Genomic DNA, 22,969 nt, shown 5'->3' on the forward strand with positions numbered 1-22,969 from the left:
ATATTGGACCTAGATTGTCCACCACTGTACTTGGGGGGTTCCCATACCAGCCCTATCCTTCCTGTAGGCCAGCATTTTGACCTGGCTAGTGTCCTTGTGCCACTGATAACCAATGTTTTTGCATATCTTGGATTACTGTACACATTGTCTTTCCTTTCCTTGTTGGGAGGCTGTCGATGACCGGGAGGTGTTCCCTTTGATAATGTTCTTGCTTTATCTTTATACACTTATCAATTTATTTTATGAATGTAGTGTCTGAGCTGTTTTGTTGTTTTATTATTTATTGTTTGTTTATATGTTTGTTGTCTCCGCCAGGCCGAAAGGCATGGCGAGAGAGTATGTTTTACCCCTTGTCCGTCCGTCTGTCCGTGTGTCCGTGTGTCCGTCATTCGATCTGTCTGTGTACAGCTAATCTCCGGCACCGTTGGCTTGCTCGCAGCCAAACTGTGCACACACATTCCCTGGATACCGCAGCAGAACCTCTGCCCCAAATTTTTCACAGGGGCCTGTTATAGCGCCACCAGGAGGCCGATTTGTGCAAAACACATTTTTTGACAGTACTCCTACAGATTTTCTCCCAAAATCCCGCAAATCGGTACACAGTATCTCTATTGTCATTAAACGAAACGGGTCTTTCAGATTTCTAATATTCCATCCTGATTGGCTAAAAATGTCTTCCAAAGTTTGCAGGAGTGCTCCGTTTTGAACAAAATGCCTCAAATCATGAACACAGCATGCAATTTCCGTGAAATTTTGCACGCACATTCCCATTAGGCCGAGGAAGAACTACCATTTGAACATTTTCAAATCAGCCTCATGGTGGCGCTATAACAGGCCGATTCGTGTTTTTACCTATAATTGCACCGATCTGTGTAAAACTTTGTATGCACACTCCCTATAGGTCAAGGAAAAACCTTTGCCCTGCATTTTTCATATCTGCCTTTTATAGCGCCACCAGGAGGCCGACTTATGTAAAACAAAATTTGTTATACTACTCCTTCCAATTTTATCCAAATTTCACGCAAATCGGTACACATGATCTCTATAGTCATGTGATCACGATGGATGTGTTTGATTTTTTATATTCCATACTGATTGGCTAAGATTGACATCTAAAGTTTGCATTATTGGCTTGTTTTGAACAAAATTCCGCAAATCATGAACGCACCGTCCAATTGCGCTCAAACTTTGCATGCACATTCACACTATGTTGAGGAACAAATGCCACCCTTTTAACATTGGCCTATTATAGCGCCACCAACAGGTCTAATTTAGCGAAACACATGTTTTTAACAAAATGCCTCAAATCATGAATGCAGTCAGTCTGATTGTCGTGCAAGGCCTAAGAAGAAATGGCACCCTTTTCACGTTGGCCTATTATAGCGCCACCAGGAGGCCACAATAGCCTACCTGACCTGGCGGAGACCTGTGCTCCGAGGAGCACTTTTTCTAGTTGTTTGTATTTTGCATGTCAATTGAAAAAGCAAAAAAAATCTCTATAATCAGTAACATGTTGGTGATACTTATGTCTATCAAATATGGTTTTATTGAAAGGCAATCAGAGGTTAGAGCTCATGATTGCCAAATACGCACGCATTCAGGCTTGGTTATTGTCTCCGCCAGGCCGAAAGGCATGGCGAGAGAGTATGTTTTACCCCTTGTCCGTCCGTCCGTCCGTCCGTCCGTGTGTCCGTGTGTCCGTGTGTCCGTCATTCAATCTGTCTGTGTACAGCTAATCTCCGGCACCGTTGGCTTGCTCGCAGCCAAACTGTGCACACACATTCCCTGGATACCGCAGCAGAACCTCTGCCCCAAATTTTTCACAGGGGCCTGTTATAGCGCCACCAGGAGGCCGATTTGTGCAAAACACATTTTTTGACAGTACTCCTACAGATTTTCTCCCAAAATCCCGCAAATCGGTACACAGTATCTCTATTGTCATTAAACGAAACGGGTCTTTCAGATTTCTAATATTCCATCCTGATTGGCTAAAAATGTCTTCCAAAGTTTGCAGGAGTGCTCCGTTTTGAACAAAATGCCTCAAATCATGAACACAGCATGCAATTTCCATGAAATTTTGCACGCACATTCCCATTAGGCCGAGGAAAAACTACCATTTGAAAATTTTCAAATCAGCCTCATGGTGGCGCTATAACAGGCCGATTCGTGTTTTTACCTATAATTGCACCGATCTGTGTAAAACTTTGTATGCACACTCCCTATAGGTCAAGGAAAAACCTTTGCCCTGCATTTTTCATATCTGCCTTTTATAGCGCCACCAGGAGGCCGACTTATGTAAAACAAAATTTGTTATACTACTCCTTCCAATTTTATCCAAATTTCACGCAAATCGGTACACATGATCTCTATAGTCATGTGATCACGATGGATGTGTTTGATTTTTTATATTCCATACTGATTGGCTAAGATTGACATCTAAAGTTTGCATTATTGGCTTGTTTTGAACAAAATTCCGCAAATCATGAACGCACCGTCCAATTGCGCTCAAACTTTGCATGCACATTCACACTATGTTGAGGAACAAATGCCACCCTTTTAACATTGGCCTATTATAGCGCCACCAACAGGTCTAATTTAGCGAAACACATGTTTTTAACAAAATGCCTCAAATCATGAATGCAGTCAGTCTGATTGTCGTGCAAGGCCTAAGAAGAAATGGCACCCTTTTCACATTGGCCTATTATAGCGCCACCAGGAGGCCACAATAGCCTACCTGACCTGGCGGAGACCTGTGCTCCGAGGAGCACTTTTTCTAGTTTCAGTTGTTACTTTGTAACATTGCTTCCACTGCCTATTAATGTAATGGCTGTTAGTTGAAAAACAAACTCCCTTGTGACTGTTACCTTGTCGTGGAAGCTTGTGTACCTCAGTGAACCCTGAGAGCTACGCCGGTGGGAGGCAACTCCTGTCAGGTTTTACCAAACTGGACAGGTCCTGGGCGAGGGATCAGACAAAACACAGACAAACAACTTCTTTTGACAGAGCCTTTTGAGGAACCCAATAGATTTCAATGAGAAAATGTATCATTTAAAGATCCACATGGCGGGCGGCGGTCATCCTGAAAAATCCGCCATCTTGAAATTTCAAGTGGCTGTTCAGTTTCTTGTCAAGTGACTTACAGAGACTGCTCATACCAATGTTCATACTTGTATCACCAAATATACCATTATATCACTTAATTGCTCCATTAAGGTGTCGGCCATCTTGAAAAATGTCCGCCATCTTGAAATTTCAAATGGCTCGGACAATGTTCTTGTCAAGTGACCCATGGAGACTGCTCATGGCAATTTTCACGCTTGTATCATCGACTGAAAGATTCTAACGAAAATAAGAACTTCCGCTCCGCTATTGGTGGAGTTACCTGTTTTAGCAGAAAGTTTGAGGATCCAAGGAGCTATTGGTTGGAGTTACCTGTTTTAGCAGAAAGTTTGAGGATCCAATGGAGTTAGCTGGTTTGGTGCTTTTTAGTGCTTTTAATTGGTTCAATATTTGTTTTACCAACACACAGACGTGAAGGGTGTTCAATGGCCCTGATTTATGGGGGAAAAAATGAGTTATCTGGTTTCTGCCGGACAGCAACAACATTATTAAGAACACAGTCGTCTGGGGGGCACGGTGGCGGTAGCGCTGTCGCCTCACAGCTAGAAGGTCCTGGGTTCGATTCCTGCCGGGGACGCTGTGGGCGCTTAGGGCGTGTCTTCTCCTCCGCGTCATCAGCGCCCATACCCTAGGTGGGGTTGGTGAAAGGGCCTACTCTGTGTGGAGTTTGCATGTTCTCCCCGTGTCTCCTAGGGTAGTTAATACCCTCACAAAAACATGTAGTAATCCTGGTCACTATACCGCCTCCCCCATGACAGCCGGGGCGCCTGATGGAGGAGAAGGGAACTGGTTGGAATAACGTGATCCTTCCACGCGCTACGTCCAACCAGGGAAACTCCCCCCTGTCAGGTGACAAGAAGGTCAGTTGAATCTCATGCGTTGAAGGAGGCATGAGCTCGGCCTGACCTCCCTAGGCAGGTGAGGGGAGTGTAGCGCCCTGGATCATCAGTTAGAAATTGGCACCGGGTGAAAAAATAAGGGTTACAAAATCCTGAATGCACCGTCCGATTGCTGTGAAAGGCCTAAGAAGAAATGGCACCCTTTTCACATTGGCCTATTATAGAGACCTGTGCTCTGAGGAGCACTTTTTCCTAGTTAGCATTGATCTTCCTTGGTAAGATCTTCAGTGGGACACTATCATCGTCAGTATAAACAGATGGAAAGAGTATGTCAGTGAAAGTGTATGTGTACATGAGTAGGTGTGTGTTAGTATCAGGATCAGAGAAGGACAGCTTTCCTCTGTTCCAGTCCAGTTGGACTCTGATCCTCCAGGGTTTCTGCTTCACTGAGAGAACAGGGATATCCCCTGGTCTGGATGTTGCCGTGTATGCACCATCACGTAAGTGTAGTGTCCAGTATTGACCCCTATTGTGTCCCTTCCTCTGATTATAACCTTCCGCCACACCTACAGACCAGTGTCTATTTTCTCCAACCTCAACATCCCAGCTGTGCGTCCCTGAGTTAAAGCCCTCAGAACCAAAGACACAGTACCAGTAGTCAAACCTCTCTGGGTTGTCAGGAAGCCTCTGTTCCTCTCCACATCTCACACTGGTCAGATCATCAGACAGGTGCAGTCCGCGACGAGCAGTGTTGGGGTCCAGAATCACAGGAGTGTATGAGACAATGTCCTTCATCTTGTCCCAGACTCTGAAGGTCAGGTTGCCCAGGTGTTTGACTTCATCTATCAGTGCTGCTGAGTCCATCTGTGGGTCCTGCAGTGTGACCTGAACTCTTTCCACTGTGGTCTTGTAATTCTGCAGAGATGAGATGTGTTCAGCTCTCAGCTCCTCCTCTATGGCTCTGATTGTGTTTGCAATGGTTGATATCTGTCTGTTCAGACCCTCAATCTTCTCCATCATCAACTGACTCTTCTGCTGCTCTTCTTCCCTCATTGCAGTGATCCTTGCCTCCTCTTCCTTTTGTAGAAACTGATGAAGCTTCTTAAACTGTTCCTTCATCTGCCTCTCTGTGTTCTGGGTCTGGATCTTAATGTGTTCTGCTGCTTGGTCACAGCTTGTTTTAAGTCTATTAAAGATCTTCAGTTTCCCCTGTAAGAGCTTCAAAGAATCAGGGACTTCCTTGTGATCTATTTCCCTGTGTTTCTCCTCTAAAAAGGTCTCACACAGGTTCTTCAGCACTAGAACACAGGGTGGATCATCAATTGAAACTATTTGACTACAAAGTGGACACGTCTTTATTTCCTTCATTTCCAGCCATTCCTGCTCATTCCTTTCCAGCCATTCCTGCAGACAGGTTTTACAAACGCTGTGGCTACATGGCAGGAGAAGAGGTTCTTTAAATATTTCATGACAAAAAGGACAGGAGAAATCCTCTTCGGTAAAAGACAAATAAAAAGCCATTTAGTCTCTGAATGAAGCTACAAGCCACTCAAGAAAGGAAAGTCAGTCGTGGTAACACTGCCTCATCTTGGATATTGCAGAAGTCAGAGCTGGTAACAAAAAAAGTTAATTTAACACGTCCCCCTCAAGAATGCCCCTTTGAGTTTATTTCCACCTGGGTCTTGTTGTATCCAAGTTGTAACTGTTTCTCTTATCTGTGTTAATATGGAGGTGATGATGTTGCAGTGATGTAAATTCAGTTGCACTGGCATCTGCATGGTAACTCTGACATCATCAATATGATATCATATCGACATCCAAATATGTATCAGGTATTTGGTGGAGCAGCGGGATTGAGCATCTGACTTTATCAATTCAAAAATAAATAATAATCATACCCTCCATGTGCCAGAGCCTCCCCGAGTCCCGGCAGAGTACTTCCGGAGAAGCGGACTGCCCTGTCTTTCCCTATAGGACTGACCGTGGGTGCTACTGGGACGTAAGTCGGGGCTTGATCAACCCTGGCTGGGTCACCTGGGCGAGGGTGTATGTTGTATGTTGCGAGACCCGAAACACCCTATGACCCCAGGCTACAACACTGATGATACGTCCCAGTTGCATCCATGTGATGTTTTTCTTTATCAGTTATTCTATTTATAGTGGCTCATAGGAATTTTTAGACTACGTGACAACCAGGAATAGTTTGGTGACCACAGGAGAGACTGTTGACAGCCGGAATGTAGACGGTACCCCGGGAGCAGTATGGGTTAGCGCCCCATGCTGTGTCTTCCGTGAGGAAGAAGCCCAACAAACCCACGATTAGGCCTTTAGGAGGGCCATTCTAGCGTACCGCAAGCGGAGCTAATACCATTAGACGGCCCAATCTAGTGGTATCGGCCCAAGGAACCATCACACCAGAAGGAAACGTTTGGATCGGGGCGGTGCATCTGATCTGGCGCAGCGCTCAGGTCCTGGACCTGGTGAGACGAAGGAGGAGCCCGGCCAGGAAACAACCCACAGAGCCTAGTCCCTCCATGTGCCAGAGCCTCCCCGAGTCCCGGCAAAGTACTTCCGGAGAAGCGGACTGCCCTGTCTTTCCCTATAGGACTGACCGTGGGTGCTACTGGGACGTAAGTCGGGGCTTGATCAACCCTGGCTGGGTCACCTGGGCGAGGGTGTATGTTGTATGTTGCGAGACCCGAAACACCCTATGACCCCAGGCTACAACACTGATGATACGTCCCAGTTGCATCCATGTGATGTTTATCTTTATCAGTTATTCTATTTATAGTGGCTCATAGGAATTTTTAGACTACGTGACAACCAGGAATAGTTTGCTGACCACAGGAGAGACTGTTGACAGCCGGAATGTAGACGGTACCCCGGGAGCAGTATGGGTTAGCGCCCCATGCTGTGTCTTCCGTGAGGAAGAAGCCCAACAAACCCACGGTTAGGCCTTTAGGAGGGCCATTCTAGCGTACCGCAAGCGGAGCTAATACCATTAGACGGCCCAATCTAGTGGTATCGGCCCAAGGAACCATCACACCAGAAGGAAACGTTTGGATCGGGGCGGTGCATCTGATCTGGCGCAGCGCTCAGGTCCTGGACCTGGTGAGACGAAGGAGGAGCCCGGCCAGGAGACAACCCACAGAGCCTAGTCCCTCCATGTGCCAGAGCCTCCCCGAGTCCCGGCAGAGTACTTCCGGAGAAGCGGACTGCCCTGTCTTTCCCTATAGGACTGACCGTGGGTGCTACTGGGACGTAAGTCGGGGCTTGATCAACCCTGGCTGGGTCACCTGGGCGAGGGTGTATGTTGTATGTTGCGAGACCCGAAACACCCTATGACCCCAGGCTACAACACTGATGATACGTCCCAGTTGCATCCATGTGATGTTTTTCTTTATCATACTGTTCAGTTTAGTGCAGCGATTCCCAACCTGTGGGACCAAATAATTGGTCAAATACTAAGATGTTATTGACAATATAACTGTAAAGAACATTCAGGGCATATTTGCCAGTATTAGCCATAGATGGATAACACCGCAGGGGGAATCATGGCAGGATGCCCAAAAACCTATATAAGGGCTGACCTCCAGCCTAAACCATCACATATCAGTTTCCCTACTTCACATAAAGGCTTTCGGCCTGTCTAAGGGATAAGTGAAGACTACCTCCATCTCCTGAAAGGTGCATTTTCAGGGCTGTTTTAAAGGAAGCCAGTGAACACATTTTTTTAAGGGATGGGGTCAGGGCATTCCACACTTGGGTGACATTGCTGTAGAAGGCGAATTTACCCATATTTGTTCTATAGGTGGGTGTTACCAGATCGTTGTTTATTCTCCCTCTAGTATTGTGGCTGTGGGTGTCGCTAATGTTTTGGAGGTATATTTAGTCAGATATACGGGTATTGAGGGCAAAGTCGCATTGACTATTTTGAAAGCCAATCCCATTATTTATTGTTTAACCCTGGGTCATGGGCCCCAGGCCGAGAAGTAGTCGAATCAGTTTGTTTTGGAAGGTTTGAAGCTTAGTCTTTAGAGAAGTATAGTCAAAGAGGGTCTGAATGAGGGCTCCGGAAAGAGTCCTAAGAGTACTTTTGTTGACAAAAGAGGAAATTATGCCCATAAATCTTGTTCTTTGATTTACTTATTTGATCACCTTTGTTGCCATGCTTTCACCTGTCAGGTATTTGTCAAGAATACAGCCCAAATAGGTAATCTCTTTTTTACTAGAGATTAGTGTCATCGACTTTGACCTTGAAATCATTTACATTTATCTTACTGAGGGAATGTTTGGTCCCAAAAAGAATGGATTCTGTCAGAATCAGAATCAGCTTTATTGCCACATCACAGGTTTACAGAAGTAAAAAAGTGGGTGAAATTTGTTTTTGTGCATAGTTCCCACTCTTATTGATTAACAATGTAGCTCAATCAGATATTCTGTTACCCGATACAGTATATAATAATAATAAGGGTAATAATAATAATAATAATAATAAGGGTAATAATAATAATAATGATAATAGTAATTTACCATGCATAACTGCTGGACAGCTAAGTTAATGTTGCATTCTCCTCAGGTGTAGGGGTAACCTGGCAGCCATCGAGACGAGCAGGATTTGCACTTACCTTCATTACTGGAGCCGTCCTGGAACTCTGCCGTCCGAAATGGCTCACAAGTGGCCTGACCCCCGTGTCACCTTCTGCTCCTCAGGCCAGATAACCAAAACCCCACAGAGAATAACAGTCTTTGATCACTATTGATCATTAAACCAAGTCCATTTTGATACAGTAGGCCTACAGTATATTGTTTTGCTGTCGGGTGTATGTCCAAAACTGTACTTATCAGGCAATGGAAAAAATAACCTGTGTTCCAATAGATCCAATGTATTCATGATTTAGTCACACAAGTTCTTGACACTTAATGTATAAAACCCACAGACACACTTTCAACCACAGAGTATAAAAGCTGTCCACAGTGGTCTTGTTGTATTGATGGTTGGGTGGGTGGTGTTGTGTCTTATTGTCCTACAGGTGGTGGTCTTGCTGTATGTAGCTGACGTGATGGTTGGGTGGATGTGGCGTCAGGGAATGGATCCAGACAACTTCTCCATCCCTTACCTTACAGCACTCGGGGGCCTGCTGGGGACCGGCCTGCTGGCTCTCTGTTTCACATTTATTCTAACGCAGTGACTCTCTACCCTTTTCATTTAATTTAATTTCATTTAATTTCATTTCAAACTCCCCCCTGTCAGGTGATAAGAAGCGGCTTGCTATCCCCTCATGCATTGAAGGAGGCTTGAGCTCAGTTCTGGGCTCTCCCCAGGCAGGGAGAGTAGCGCCTAGGATAACATAGGCAATTGGCACAGGGTGGAAAAAATGGGTTACAAAATTGTGGGATTAGAATAAATAATAAAAAATGTATACATTATATATATTATAACAACAAAACGATTTCATTGATTTGAAAAGGATTGAATTGCTTACAGTAAAGACAATTGCGCAATTCGGTCGGCTCGCAAAAGTCCGGTAGGAAGTGTTGATCAAATATGAATCAATATTATGCTACTGTATTGTCTAATTCTGACCTGTTTTCAAAATCATTCTTTAGTGTACTGTTTAACTGTAGGTGAGTCAATCTATGAAAAATGTCACTTAACCCCAAATGGGTTCTGGTAGTACTTGGCATGCTAATTAACATATTCAAAGTTTACCAAAATATACCTCCCAGAAAGCCGCCATTTTCAAGACGGCGTCCCAGATGGCTGCTGGGAGCTTAAAATGGCTATATCTCAAATGGAAAAAAATGTTACAAAGGATTTTTCAAATGATTCTGGTATACCTCCCTCAGCCGGGAGCTTAAAATCTCAATTTATTGTGTTACCGTTAATCTGGCAAAAATACCTTCAGATGATACTGATTTCACCATTTAAATCAGTTTCATTATGGACACCTACGTTACACCTATCAAGACATGCCCAGACGTAGGGGTAGGTCTGCAATCAAGGCAGCTAGCTGCCTCTGCAATCAAGGCAGCACTATTTAAGCCTCAGTTTCATTCTAGTCATTGCTAGATTGCATGCACAGGGAGATCGAGAAGTTATTTCAGATCAGACAAGTCGAAAGCTCATGGCAGTTTTAAAGTGTATGCCATAGTGTATGCCAAGTGTATACCATAAACAATCTAAAAGGGGCGGCAGTGGCTCAGGGGTAGAGTGGCCGAGTAGAGTGAACTGGAAACCGCAAGTTCCCAGTTCGATCCCGGGTTCCCCCAGAGTTAGTGTCGAAGTGTCCTTGAGCAAGACACTGAACCCCTAATTGCTCCCGATGAGCAGGTTGGTGCCTTGCATGGTTTCCTCCGCCATCGGTGTATGAATGTGTGTGTGAATGGGTGAATGTAATGCACAATCTATGTAAAGCGCTTTGGATAAAAGCGCTATACAGATGCACCATTTAAAAGAAGTACTCAGAGTCTGACATGATATGTGTTCTCGGTTGATGTTCATCCATGCTGTGACTGGCTGTGACACGACTTCTCGGATCTTTGGGGTTGGCAAAAAGACTGCATGCCAGAAGCTTGCAAATGGGGATCCTGTCCTTCGGTCTTGTGCTAACCCAGCCAGCACGCCCACTTGGGTCCCATATGGGTACAAGGTGGGCTACTTGGGTACCAAGTGGGCATGGGCTTGAACTGGGTATGGATTCACTATCCCAAACCATACCATAGAAGTGATCGATGACCTTGGGTGCCAGGTAATGGCTGTCCTCTATGGTGGAAAGTGCACAGATTCGCTTGCAACAATGCGATATAACACTTTCACCAAGAAGGTTGTCTCAGCTTCATCAACTGTAACGCCTGAACGTCTGCCACCAACTGAATCTGCTACCAGATCATGGTCTGGATGGGAACAGAAGATGGTATGGATGCCCTGAACTGGAGGTGGAACATGCAGGACAATATAGATTTGTTCCACTCATGTCAACAATGAATGTTGCTCCAGACAGTCTCTTGAAGGTCATTCATTGTAACTGTTCCACTGCCTGCAAGACACTCAAAATATGAACTACCTTGTACTACTGTCTGTGGACCCTGTCAACTTCAGGAATGTGACAATCCACATGACAAGTTTCTTCCAGAGGATGATGATGAATGAATGAATGAAGACCACCATAAATGTGGCATTTATTGTGTTCAACACCAAAACCACCTTTCTAGGTAATAAGCAGGTAGTAACCAATTTTTCAGATATAAGGAAGGCATATTTTCCTAAATGTGTAGTATGGTCTTAAGCATGCATAGAGGTAACAGAATCAATTTAAAAATCCTTTGTAACATTTTTTCCATTTGAGATATAGCCATTTTAAGCTCCTCGCAGCCATCTGGGACGCCATCTTGAAAATGGCGGCTTTCTGGGAGTTATGTTTTGGTAAACTTTTAGTATGTTATTTAGCATGCCAAATACTACCAGAATCCATTGAAAAACCTTTAGTATCAATTTTTTTGGGGTTAAACTATATATTGACTCACCTACTGTAGAATGACATTGTGTTAGTTTACATGGCTGCCATGTTGGATACTGTAAAAACAATCACGGTGGATTGATTGATAGATTGATTCTGGTGCTCACTCTCTGTACATAACAGCGGTCTGCTATCGAGAAATAACAGACCACTGAGACACACACACATTCAGAGAGAACGACAGGTGTGGTATTTGCCCTTTCTTTTAACATTATTTGTTTTCTTGTTGCTATGTACCACCACATTATTACAGCAATTAAGGCATGGCAAGCAGTGTGTGGTCACATGGAAATAAAGACAACTTTTGACCTGAAACCTTGGGTGTCGTCTGTACAATAATTGATTGATTGTTACCGGAGGATATTTTGTACAGCAGCCGAACTGGAAAAAAGGCACAGGTAACAGACTTCACATTATTTAAAACAAAAACAATGTAAAACACAGCGGGTGAAACAACTGATTTTAAGGTTAATTTGTGACTTGCAGCAAATGGATGGTCATCCCTTGATGGTTGCACACTTACAGGGACAGATAAGTGATGTTTGGGTCAAACATGAATTACACATACAGTATTCAGTCTCAATCTTCAAATAGCGAACAATACCCCTTTGCTGTGACATAATGACAATGTACCATGGCATAGAGTGACTTATTGCCTCATGTATTGATGTTTTGTCTATCATATTTCAGACTCATATGAGTGGTAGGCCACATTTGTTCCTATAAAACAGGTCACTTCATATGAAACCTCCACTGGCTTGCTTACTTATGCCAAAAATGAAAACACTTTTGACCGACATGCTTCCTCCAGAGGAGCTTTACATCTGGATTGGAAATGTATCCGAACGTGTGTTTAAATTTTTCGTGTGTCGACCATAGTCTTTACATTCTCAGTAAAGAAAGAGATGTACATGTACATGTCAGTATCAAAACGTTCAGTATCTGGACGAGTTCCAACCTCATATAAACTTGAGGTAGACTGGCATGGAGTAATTAAAGAGGTGAAAGTCCATGCGGTAGAGGTTATAAAGCTTCTTCTGGTAGAAGGGGCTGAGGTTGTGGAAGAACCGTGCCGCCATGTCTCCTGTAGTCCTGGAGCCTTTGGAAGAGACAGGGAAGGAGACCTTGTGCTCGACACCGGCTAGCTGCAGAACGTAGTGCGCGTCCTGCTCCAGGGTCTCGTACCTGCCCACCACGTCGTAGTGAATGAGGCACGGGTGACACAGCGAGTGTACCTGTAATGGAAAAAATATATATTTCCTCTCAGTGTGAAGGAAGTTTATTCTAAAAAGAAAATCAGTGCAGCAGTGCTTAACAGACTGGCTATGGGTTGCTAGCACAAAACTGCTGAGCTCCTCTCCGACCTCATTAAATCTGCAGACTGGTAAAGTAAGCAAAATTTTGTATTGCGCTCCAATGTTTCGATCATTAGATCTTCATCAGGAACCAGTTCTCGAAACATTGCTAGCGCAATAGGAACAGTGGAGCTTACTGGGAGGATGTTTACACAACTGAGTGACACATTTGACTTTCTCAAAAATGTCAGAGTGGACCAAAGCAGTGGGTGCCACCTTAACCTGGGACTTACGTACACAGTAGAATACAAGGTTTAAATGGACTGAATGAATACAGACAAAGATACAAAGTAATGTCAGCATCAAATATTTCCCTCACATACCCGCTCCCAGTGCTCATTGAAAGGCTCTTCGCGCTGCGTGGCCGGGTCCACCAGATAGTAGACAAACTCCTCAAAGGTAACGCTGTCGCCCCTCTCCAGTGCTTCTGGCTGCGGATGTGGTCTGTGCCGGTGGATTATCTTTGCACCGTAGCGCTTGTGAAACGCCGTGTTGTAGCTCTGCGTGAACTTGTTGCGGTACGCTGACACCAGACGCTCAAAGGGATCACGCACAAACACAAACTTTAAGTAGGAGTGCAGGCGCTGGTTGATCTGAGTGGTTGAGTATTCGGACAAGGTGCGGAGGTTCCCTGCAACGTGGGCCTTGTTTGCAGGGATGGCCAACGGGTCTTGGTGGGGCGCAGAAACACCGGTCAGCACCATCAGAACACGTTTCCAATTGGTGCAAGCTACCTTTGGTACGTAACAGTATAACAACCCATGCTGGTCGTCCACTATGACATGCTTCAGGTTCTCAGGGAGAAGAATTTGGCGTTTACGTGTGTATGAGCGGCACGCTTCCTCCAACGACTCCCTCCGACCTTCGTGAATCGCCTGCACAGATGATTCTGCCTGTAGACATTAAGAAAGGAGAATAAACAGACAACATTGTGCATCCATAATGAATACATTGACTTATTATTAAATACATTTATTAAAATGTATAACCTCTGTTGTTGGTCAGTTATTATTAAATAAAAATAAGAAACGCAAATATAGAAAGGCATGCCCTATCAACCCTTTTGGGTTGTGTTGTGTGTTGCGTTTGTATGAAAATGCACGGAGCATAGATAGATGTTGATTAGTCCTTTTGGAAACGTATCGTTTAATACTGACAAACAACATTGTGGTGGTGCCACGAATGCTGCAAATGCAGAAACTTGATTTATTTTCACCAAATTAGGCACAAATGCCCTCATGTGTCATCCAACAATGACCGTCAAACAGGGGTTTGATACTCCATACAGTTTAATTTGTGGGCATGGCCTATTACTTATAAAAGAAAACCAATTTAGATGGGCTAACTAACAAAAAATAACCTAACTAAAAAAACAAAAATAAGACAGATTTCATTGAATCTCTATAGCAAGCAAAATGTCTAAAAAGAAGAAGAGATATGAGCACTCAAAAAAGTGAAGGAGAGGATAATAGAGTTAATAAACTTTAATGTATAAAAAATGGCAACATGTTTTGACCTAGACAGGTCTTCATCATTCTGAGAACAAGACTAACAAACATACAGACACATTAATCAGCGGTTCTGGACAACTGGATATCCGAATTACTCGATGGCGAGCACCACACCGCGCCTCCTTGCTGCTGCGTACACCGAGTTTGAAGTGTGTCGGTCCCATATATGCACATGACCATATATTGTATTGGCATAACTCTGTATCTGTTAGTCCTTGTCCCTTTTATGCCCATATATGGACATCAGTATATGCCCATATGGGCATTCCCCCTTTTGTGCCCATATACGGAGCTGTTTGCACCTGATGCCATGATGACACATGGAGGTTAGACAACACACTCCATATTTGGGCGTAGCTGCATTGGGAACTCCTTATATGGTTGTGGCTGAGTCATAGTGACATGACTGTGACGACGACGTAGTGACATGAGCGTGACGACGTGGTCCGCTGGCCGTCAGGCCGGGTCCTCCCGTAAACACATTTTAACACATTGTGTGTGCCAATTGAGAAGCTATGCGTTATGTGCCATAAACGGTCTGGACAGTTTTTAGCCCATTTTTAAAAAATATATTTTTCCCACGTGGGGCGCTCTAACAAAACTTTGGGATCCTCCAAGGAGTCTCTAAGAAGGAGAGGCCAGATGTGGATCCATGTAAAAAATGCTTCCGTTCATCCGCTCCAATGTTAACTCCTTGACTAAAAGCTTAATATCTCCTATTTCTTTTTAACGTGGTGGAAGTGAGCCGTTTTCGATCGGCGATCACTCTGCAATGGAGGATCGCGTTAGGAATATTATTGTTCCAGGCGTTCGTCGGGACCCTCCGCCGTCTCGCACGCAGGCTTTGTTTACATGCGCGTCCACGTCGGGGCTTCTACAGCACGAAACATATCAGCGTAAGTGGATGGAAGATATGCTGGCACTGGATGTACCCTATTTTAATAAACCTCTGGCGCACAATATGTTAATATAAGATTGGAATTGCATGCTGAGGGCCGTGGCATCTATTGCACACCTTCAAAAATGTTGCACTGTCTATCGTACAAGCTCTATTTTCTCCGCAGCTTCCTTGTATCCTGACGGCTTAACCCACAACTGGCACATCCCTGGGTAGGCAACCCAGACTGGCTCAGAGGAGCGCCCTTTACTAGTATGTTTATATGTTTTATTGGCTGTGCTCCTGCATTTCTCCCTTACTGTTGTTGCTGCTATGACACCTGCATTTCCCCCTGTGGATCAATAAGGTTTATCTTATCTTATTTGTGTTCAGTTGATGTGTCCATGTCTACAATAAAGACTTGGACTTTGTTGTTTGCAGCACTGGTTCTCAGTGTGGGGTCTGGGGACCCATATGGGTCCTTGAGGGGGTTCCAGGGGGTCCCCAGCAAAATGGGGAACAGTAAAAAATACTTAAGCCCTATTAAAATATTCGGCTTACGAAAATAGCCGATCTACAAGCTCACAACGCATAGCATTGTGATGTGTTGTGAGCTTGTAGATCGGCTATTTTCGAACAATGTTGACAAATCATGACAAATCTTTTCAGATGAGGGTCTGCAGCCAAACACATATCAATCTGGATGTCCTTGACGTGAAAATGTTTGAGAATCGCTGGTCTGCAAGAGACTGACCTGATGATGAGTATCATAAAGGGTCTGTAGTGGACTCCTCCTGGATTTGTGACCGCTGCTTATTTCTCTGACTGGCTCCAACGCTAAGGAGACAAGAATCTGAATCATTTATAGTCACATCACAGGTTTACAGGTGTAAATCAGTGGGAGAAATTTGGTTTTGTGCAAGCTCCATCATTTCGTTGTTTTCAGGAAAAGAAAAGAAACGTGGTCAAAGAAACCCCCCCAATACATGAATTAATGAGTGAGTGAGTGAGTGAGTGGCTTAGTATAAACCCCTTGGTGACTCTGGTAAATGAAGTATAGAGTTTAAGTAGTTAATGTTCCGCATTATAAGAAACACTGTCTGAATATCCCAAATTTAAAACATTACATTTGCTTCACCATAACGTTTTTTTTTATATCCAGCATAGTTAAATGTGTTACTTTCAGGAAATACATATTTATTTTACTGAGAGTGTGCAAATGTAACCATAATGGTCGAATGTATACACTTTTAGAGTTAAATGAACACATTTTACAGTGAAGCAGAATGAAATGGAGCTAAGGCTTTTAGGCTGCAGCTATAATGTGGTCTTGAATGAAGCTATTATGTGTGGCAGAATGTTTGACTGTGATTAGTATACATACAACGTTCAGGATTGTGTGTTATTTGATTCCCAGTGACATACACTGAAAATGTCAATCAATCTTTTTTTTATTTTTTTTTATTGGGGTCCCCCAGGACTCTTTACAAGATCGTCTGGTTCTTCCAAATCTCTTTGCTGAAAATAGCAGATCTACAGGGTCTATATTGATATGGTTCAAATGAACACACACGCGCACACACACGCACGCACGCACACACGCACGCACGCGCACACACACACACACACACACACACACACACACACACACACACACACACACACACACACACCCCAAGTTGTCGAAACCCTCCAACAAACAGTCCGTGGGTATAATATCCTAGACTGGACCACCAGAGGAAACAAAGTTCTTAGCATTGCACTGCTGCTTGGTGTTAAAGCGCTCTCTGTAGTCGTTCTCGTGGGCCTGGAAGTCCACCCATTGCTAATCCGACAGCGGACGGATATACCGCTGGAAGGCCACCTGGTCTATGGCTTCTCTTCCCGGTAGCTGTTCACGGGAGAGGTGCCTTCAGGTAGTGTCGGCTATTGGTAGATTCCACTGGTGAGTAGTGCCTTCTTGTATGTAAGCTACATAGTCCAGAGAAGTTGCAAATGTATCCACTGCACCTACTACATTGATGATGGTAGTTACAACGCACACACACACACACACACACACACACACACACACACACACACACACACACACACACACACACACAGTCACACACACACACACACACACACACACACACACACACACACACACACACACACACACACACACACACACACACACACACACACACACACACACACACACACACACACACACACACACACACACATTTGACACCCCCCCCCTGGTCATTCAGGGGTGGGGATATATTCCTATTTGCTTCTGGTCAGACTGAATTAAATACATGCATTTAAAAAATAATAATAGATGAATAAATGTATAAATTAACCGTAATAATAATAACAATAATAATAACAATTTCCCCCAAAAAAACATAAACATAAAAAATAGCAGATGTTATCATTAGTTGTTATTTGAACTGATTCATTTATTGATTGATTGATTGATTTAATACATTATTAGCAGTTTGCATGAAAAAGCACAGGAAAGTACAGTTCAATACAAGGTCTGTTAAGAGGATTATACCCAAGAAAGCGCTATGGCTTGTTTCCATTGGGGTCCTGTGTACTCAATTCATCGAAAGATGAACTCACCTGCTGTCAGATCGCTGTGGAAATAGATGATCATGACCAAACATCCCACACACAGCATGGACACAACCAGCCGAGTCACTTTAGATCTCCTCATCCTTGAAGCTCAGCAAAGTACATTTAAATCCACATGGCAGTATGTGTCAGAGACAATCTAACAAGCATTGTCTGTTTCTGCTTGGAAGGACTGATGACCTTTGGTCTAACTTTAAAAGGCCTATACATCATTACATATCTGGTCCATGGTAAGAAGCTCCCAACGGAAAATAAAACAACAATATAATCCTCAGTCCGCAATATAGAAATAGATTGACTATAAAATCCTGGGTCAGAGTGGTAAGAATAACTGTGTATGTGTCCATTTGGTTGCATTTGTACACTGTCGTGGTTAAATGAACACAGAGGGTGTAGGTCCATGAACCAGCAGTCAGTAGGGAAAAAACTAAAGAGGGGAGGCAGGGGTCTTGTATTTCCTAATGTTTTTTTACTTGTTAACTCTTTACTACCTTCAACTTGGTGCAAGGCAGACAGCAATGATGGGTTTTAGCACCTCCTAGTGTCAAACCAAAATACGGCCACAAGTCTTTACATCTGAGGTAGTCTACTAATGGGCGGCCATATATGACGACTACATCTGACTAAATAAAACTCTAACTTAAATGTAGTTGGTATAGCCTACATTCATATACCAGGCCCAGGATGGCCAGGACATGACGATGGCAAAAAGAGATGTTAACAGACAAAAGCTGTTGTGTTCTAAAAACACACTGCCAATGTTAAATTACTTTAAAATAGTACTTGGTCTGTTCTACCGGTATACAAGAAAAAGCGGGTAAAAAATGATTATCTACTCTAAATAAAAAAAATGAATAAAGGGACAATTGCAAAAACTATAAATCAGACCAGGAAATTGTAACAACGATCAATGAAATGTGTAACCAATGATGCAGGTGATGCTGAAGTGATTGCTTTTGATGAAGCCTTTTTGTGATACATGCTCATCTGTACAGTATATAGGATGCCTTATTGCTTTGACTGTGTAATGGGAAGACTGACACATTTTTAGCTGGCCCCTTTCCAAGTGAAGGAGCAACGGCTCTACTCTTCTATCTCTTCCGGGTGACTAAACTTCTCATCCTATGTCCCTATCCCAACCATCCGTCTGAGAAAATTGTGGCTGCTTGTATCTGTGATCATCTTCTTTCAGTCATGTCCCTCACATTCATGACCATAGGTGAGAGTAGGAATGGACATTGCCCGGTATATTGAGTGCTTTGCCTTCTGGCTCAGCTCTCAGTTCAACTCAACAGTTACAGTACTACACTCGGGGGAAATTAAGAAATATAGTGAAATTCAGGCACAAACAGGATTAAAACACCTCTTTTATTGAACAATATTGATTTCAGAACACTATTTTGACAGGTAACATCCATGTTTTGAAGTTAACTCATTCAGTGCCATTGACGTGTAACACGTCCATTTTTCCCAAAACTCAGAGTGCCAAAGACGTGCAACACGTCCAAACCGTGTTTTCAGTGTTTGCGCTAGATGGCGCTGTTTCGCCAACCTATGAGTGATCCTATATGACTTCTGGAGAAAAGTAGACCCTGAAATAGTGTGATCCCAACAAACCCAGCTCCGTCCGATCTAATGTTAAAGGATTTAGAAAAATACATTTTTCTAACATGTGTCTAACATGTGCTTTATAGCAGGCCCCATTAAAACACAGGGAGATCCCCCAAGAGACTAATTGCCCGGTCTGGTGTCACGATTCACGAGTGGCACATCAAACGGTCCAGCCTCTCATAGAAAAACAGTCTAAAAGTGTTCTAAGTACATGCTGAAAGTAGTAGGTATTACATAACTGAGCAAAGTAATATTTATCTAGAACAGGGGTCTTCAACAGGGGGTCTGGAACCCCTAGGGGGTCCTCAGAGTAACTACAGGTGGTCCGTCAACGCTTTGTGATTTGTGAGTGTGATGGTGTACATAAGCCGAAAATAGCAGATCTATAAGCTCACAGTGCGCTGTGAGGCGTTGTGAGCTTGTAGATCTGTTATTTTCGGCGAAGAGATTTGGTGCAGAAGGAAAAAAGAAAAGACCAGGTAACAGAGCCAAAGGTCAAGTTTACACTGGGGCATGGTGCTGCCTGCTGTAACTTCTTTGTCGAGCTTGGGCGGCCAATTATGGTCCTGGATTCACTGTTACACTGACAAAATCCCCCCCAACTCTCGCACCCCGCCCCCGTCTGCCAAAAGGCAATCCAAGGTGCCTGCCACCCCACAGACTGCCAATCCACGTTCCTAAATGCAGAAGAAGAACGAGCAGGACACTGCAAGGATTGAATACAAAATAAAGTGTGATTTGATTGATTTTGACACTTTGTCAGTGTGGGAACCCAGGTGAATGGTGCACCCACTGCACCTGACTTAGTCACATGACCAGGAAGTATAAAAGCCTAGCTCCTCCCAGTAAAGAGCCATTTGTCTCTGCTGTAGGCTGCATGGTTCATGCAGGGAGAAGGAGAACACATGGTAGGCCAAAAACTGAACCTTGTAGATCTGCTACTTTGTGCAACCCTTTTGTTGCAGCTAATGCTAATGTTAGCTTATTGTTTGAGCACATGTTACTGCTGGCTTTTGTTTGTTTGGTTGCCTATTTTCTGTTGAGCACATGGAGGCTTCCCATGCTCTTTAATTTAGCCAACATCATTGTGTTTTATTATCTTATTTTAATGCATTTATTTATTATTTCAGTTTTACAAATGAAGTGACGTCCTGTGGTGTCTGTTCTGTCTGCCCTACCTGGAGACACGGGTAAAGCAGTATCCATTTTATGCATTGCCTTTTTGTGGATTTTAATGTATTTTAGTTTGTAACATCACTGTCTTCTTTTATACAGCAGCTCTGGTGTAGAGGTTGCCCCCCTCGCCTTGGCCTTGCATTGTGTGCACAGTTACTGCAACACAAAGTAGGTTTTGTTCTTTTAATGATTTGAATATAGTGTTTTATTTAGTGTGATACTAGGGCTGGCAACTAATGCGTTTTGTTTGTCTCCTTAAAGGGACCACACCGGCCACTGGTTTCCACTGTTAATTTACTCTTTTTGTTTTGTTTATTTGAGCCATCTAGCCAAGGTACACTGTAGGCATAGGTTTGAACATTTATCCATATTGGCATATTTTAACTGTTTCTCTCCTCTGTTCTGTTACAGTTTAATTCGTGTAACCCTGTTCAAGGCCGGGTCCGCCCTGCTGCACACGGCTTTCCTCTCAGCTTGGGACTGCACTGGGGACCCCTTTGGTTTTTATTGGTGTGTATTGATATAACCTGGCACTGCATGTTTTGTATTTGAATTTCTTTGAGGCCAGGCCTGTCCACTTTTCTTTCCCCTAGTTATTTTGGTATTCACTGTGTGCACGGGCCGACCCGCCCTTCCTTAGACTGCGAGAGGTAACTGTTAGATTGCCATTTTAATACTAAATACCTTGCCTTAAAGACCTTAATTGTCGTGCTAGTTTGTAATAGACAACAGTGATGTGTTTTGTAATTTCATGGTAATAAAGTTGTTATATTTTTCCACAAACTGCCTCTAGTAAAGTAATTGTTCCTGTTTAAGGGAAGTTGAACAGTAAGGTTTAGGGGTTCCTCCTGCCCCCTCCACAAGCGGGAGGTGGCGTAGTCAGGCATATTACAGTATTACTACTCAGTTACTACATTAGCTTGTTATTTTGTTATTCTATGGCATGTCATGATCTAGTAATTATAGTATTTTTTTTTCACATGACCCGTACGTCCATTTGGAAATCAGTTGGCTGTTCGTTGCAACAAGGAAATCTTCATTACAATCTTTTCTAGTTTGATTAGCTTACTGCCTTTTTGGTTCATTGTCCAGCTCCTGCACCAGACCTGCCAAACTACACGGACTGTGGGCCTGCTTTCTTTAAAGAGGTGGTGCCATGGACTTTTTTTTCGCACTTTTTCTGTTTTTCATGTGTCTGAGGTTGATAGAACTTCATTAAGCCCCCTGGTGGTGTTTTTATGGTGTTTTATGTCTTCTCTGAGGTGGTGGAGGAGGTGCTAAGGTGAGAACCAGGTATACTTAAGGAACTGGAGGCGTGTCCACATAAAAACATAATTTTAACAATTTCTGTACACTTTTTTGAGAAAAAAAAATCTCCTAGTATACCATAATACCTGATGATTATGTTTTAGGGGGGGGGGGTCACTGAAAATCACGGCACCCTGTCTTTAATATACAATTTGATTGACTAATCTGATCTGATCATCGCATAACGTTACAGCCAATCGATTTGATTATGTTGATTGACTGCCCTTGTCATCGCATCTTAGTCTGAGGAAAACACCGTTTGAATCATCACCCCTGCAATTGGAAAGTAATAAAACGTGCAGACCCAAGTGCTCCAGTATTTTATTTATTTTGGGTAATCTATTTGAGAACGGCGAAGCCGAAGTATGCACGAGCTTAGCCCTGAGAACATGACTGTCATGGATGAACTTCAACCTGGTGTTTGCACTTTCTCCCTTTTTGGTCCATACATCTACATAAACGTTCATATTTCAAATATAAAGTGCTGACCTCATGGCCACGGATGTTCCAATTATGGACGTTCTTTCATAAGCACCCGTATCTTCCGTATTGTTCAATAAAAAGCATTTTAATCCGATCGATGGCCATTTTCTCTGTATTTTCTCCATGCTTTCACCTATGCGACCCTATCGGTTGGGAGGTGTATTGTATTCTGAAACATAATTAACTACTGTATGAGAAAAAGGCCACCAAAGCAATGTGAAGCCGACTAACCACATATTGTCACTATGGTGACAAAATGTATGAGCCTAATTAGAATACTCACAATACATCGAACTTTTGTCATAACAGAATTTGTGAGTTTGAAATCTGCATTATAAGCAACACAATACAGAGATGCATTCCAATATCCACAATCCTTCAGCCCTCTGCTCAGCTGTTCAGAATGTTAATTTGTTAATTGCATGGGCTGCTTTGTCTCAAGCTCAATCTATTGGTTCAATTCTTATTGTGCTATTATTCTATATTGGCTTTTACTCCTTGGCCCCTGTATGGCTGCTTGCAGCGTTATTTTGTTTTTGTA

At 43.4% G+C, this 22,969-nt stretch overlaps 1 protein-coding gene and 1 long non-coding RNA gene across 2 annotated transcripts; one reads left to right on the forward strand and one right to left on the reverse strand.

The window, feature by feature from the left end:
• Positions 1-12,438: 12,438 nt before the first annotated feature.
• On the reverse strand, positions 12,439-16,084 carry LOC311048261 (carbohydrate sulfotransferase 11-like; the record flags this gene model as incomplete). Its single annotated transcript, XM_084061411.1, has 3 exons — positions 12,439-12,714; positions 13,158-13,727; positions 15,977-16,084. The coding sequence occupies 3 exons, from the start codon at positions 16,082-16,084 to the stop codon at positions 12,439-12,441; spliced, it is 954 nt and encodes a 317-aa protein (XP_083917537.1).
• Positions 16,085-20,609: 4,525 nt separating this feature from the next.
• On the forward strand, positions 20,610-21,169 carry LOC311048263. The gene is made up of 3 exons (XR_014601077.1): positions 20,610-20,651; positions 20,737-20,805; positions 21,049-21,169. It is a non-coding gene; the product is annotated as an uncharacterized lncRNA (long non-coding RNA).
• The last annotated feature ends 1,800 nt before the right edge of the window (positions 21,170-22,969 follow it).

This window comes from Gymnoscopelus microlampas, assembly GCF_963454915.1.
Source record: "Gymnoscopelus microlampas genome assembly, chromosome: 7".
Classification (NCBI taxonomy): domain Eukaryota; kingdom Metazoa; phylum Chordata; class Actinopteri; order Myctophiformes; family Myctophidae; genus Gymnoscopelus; species Gymnoscopelus microlampas.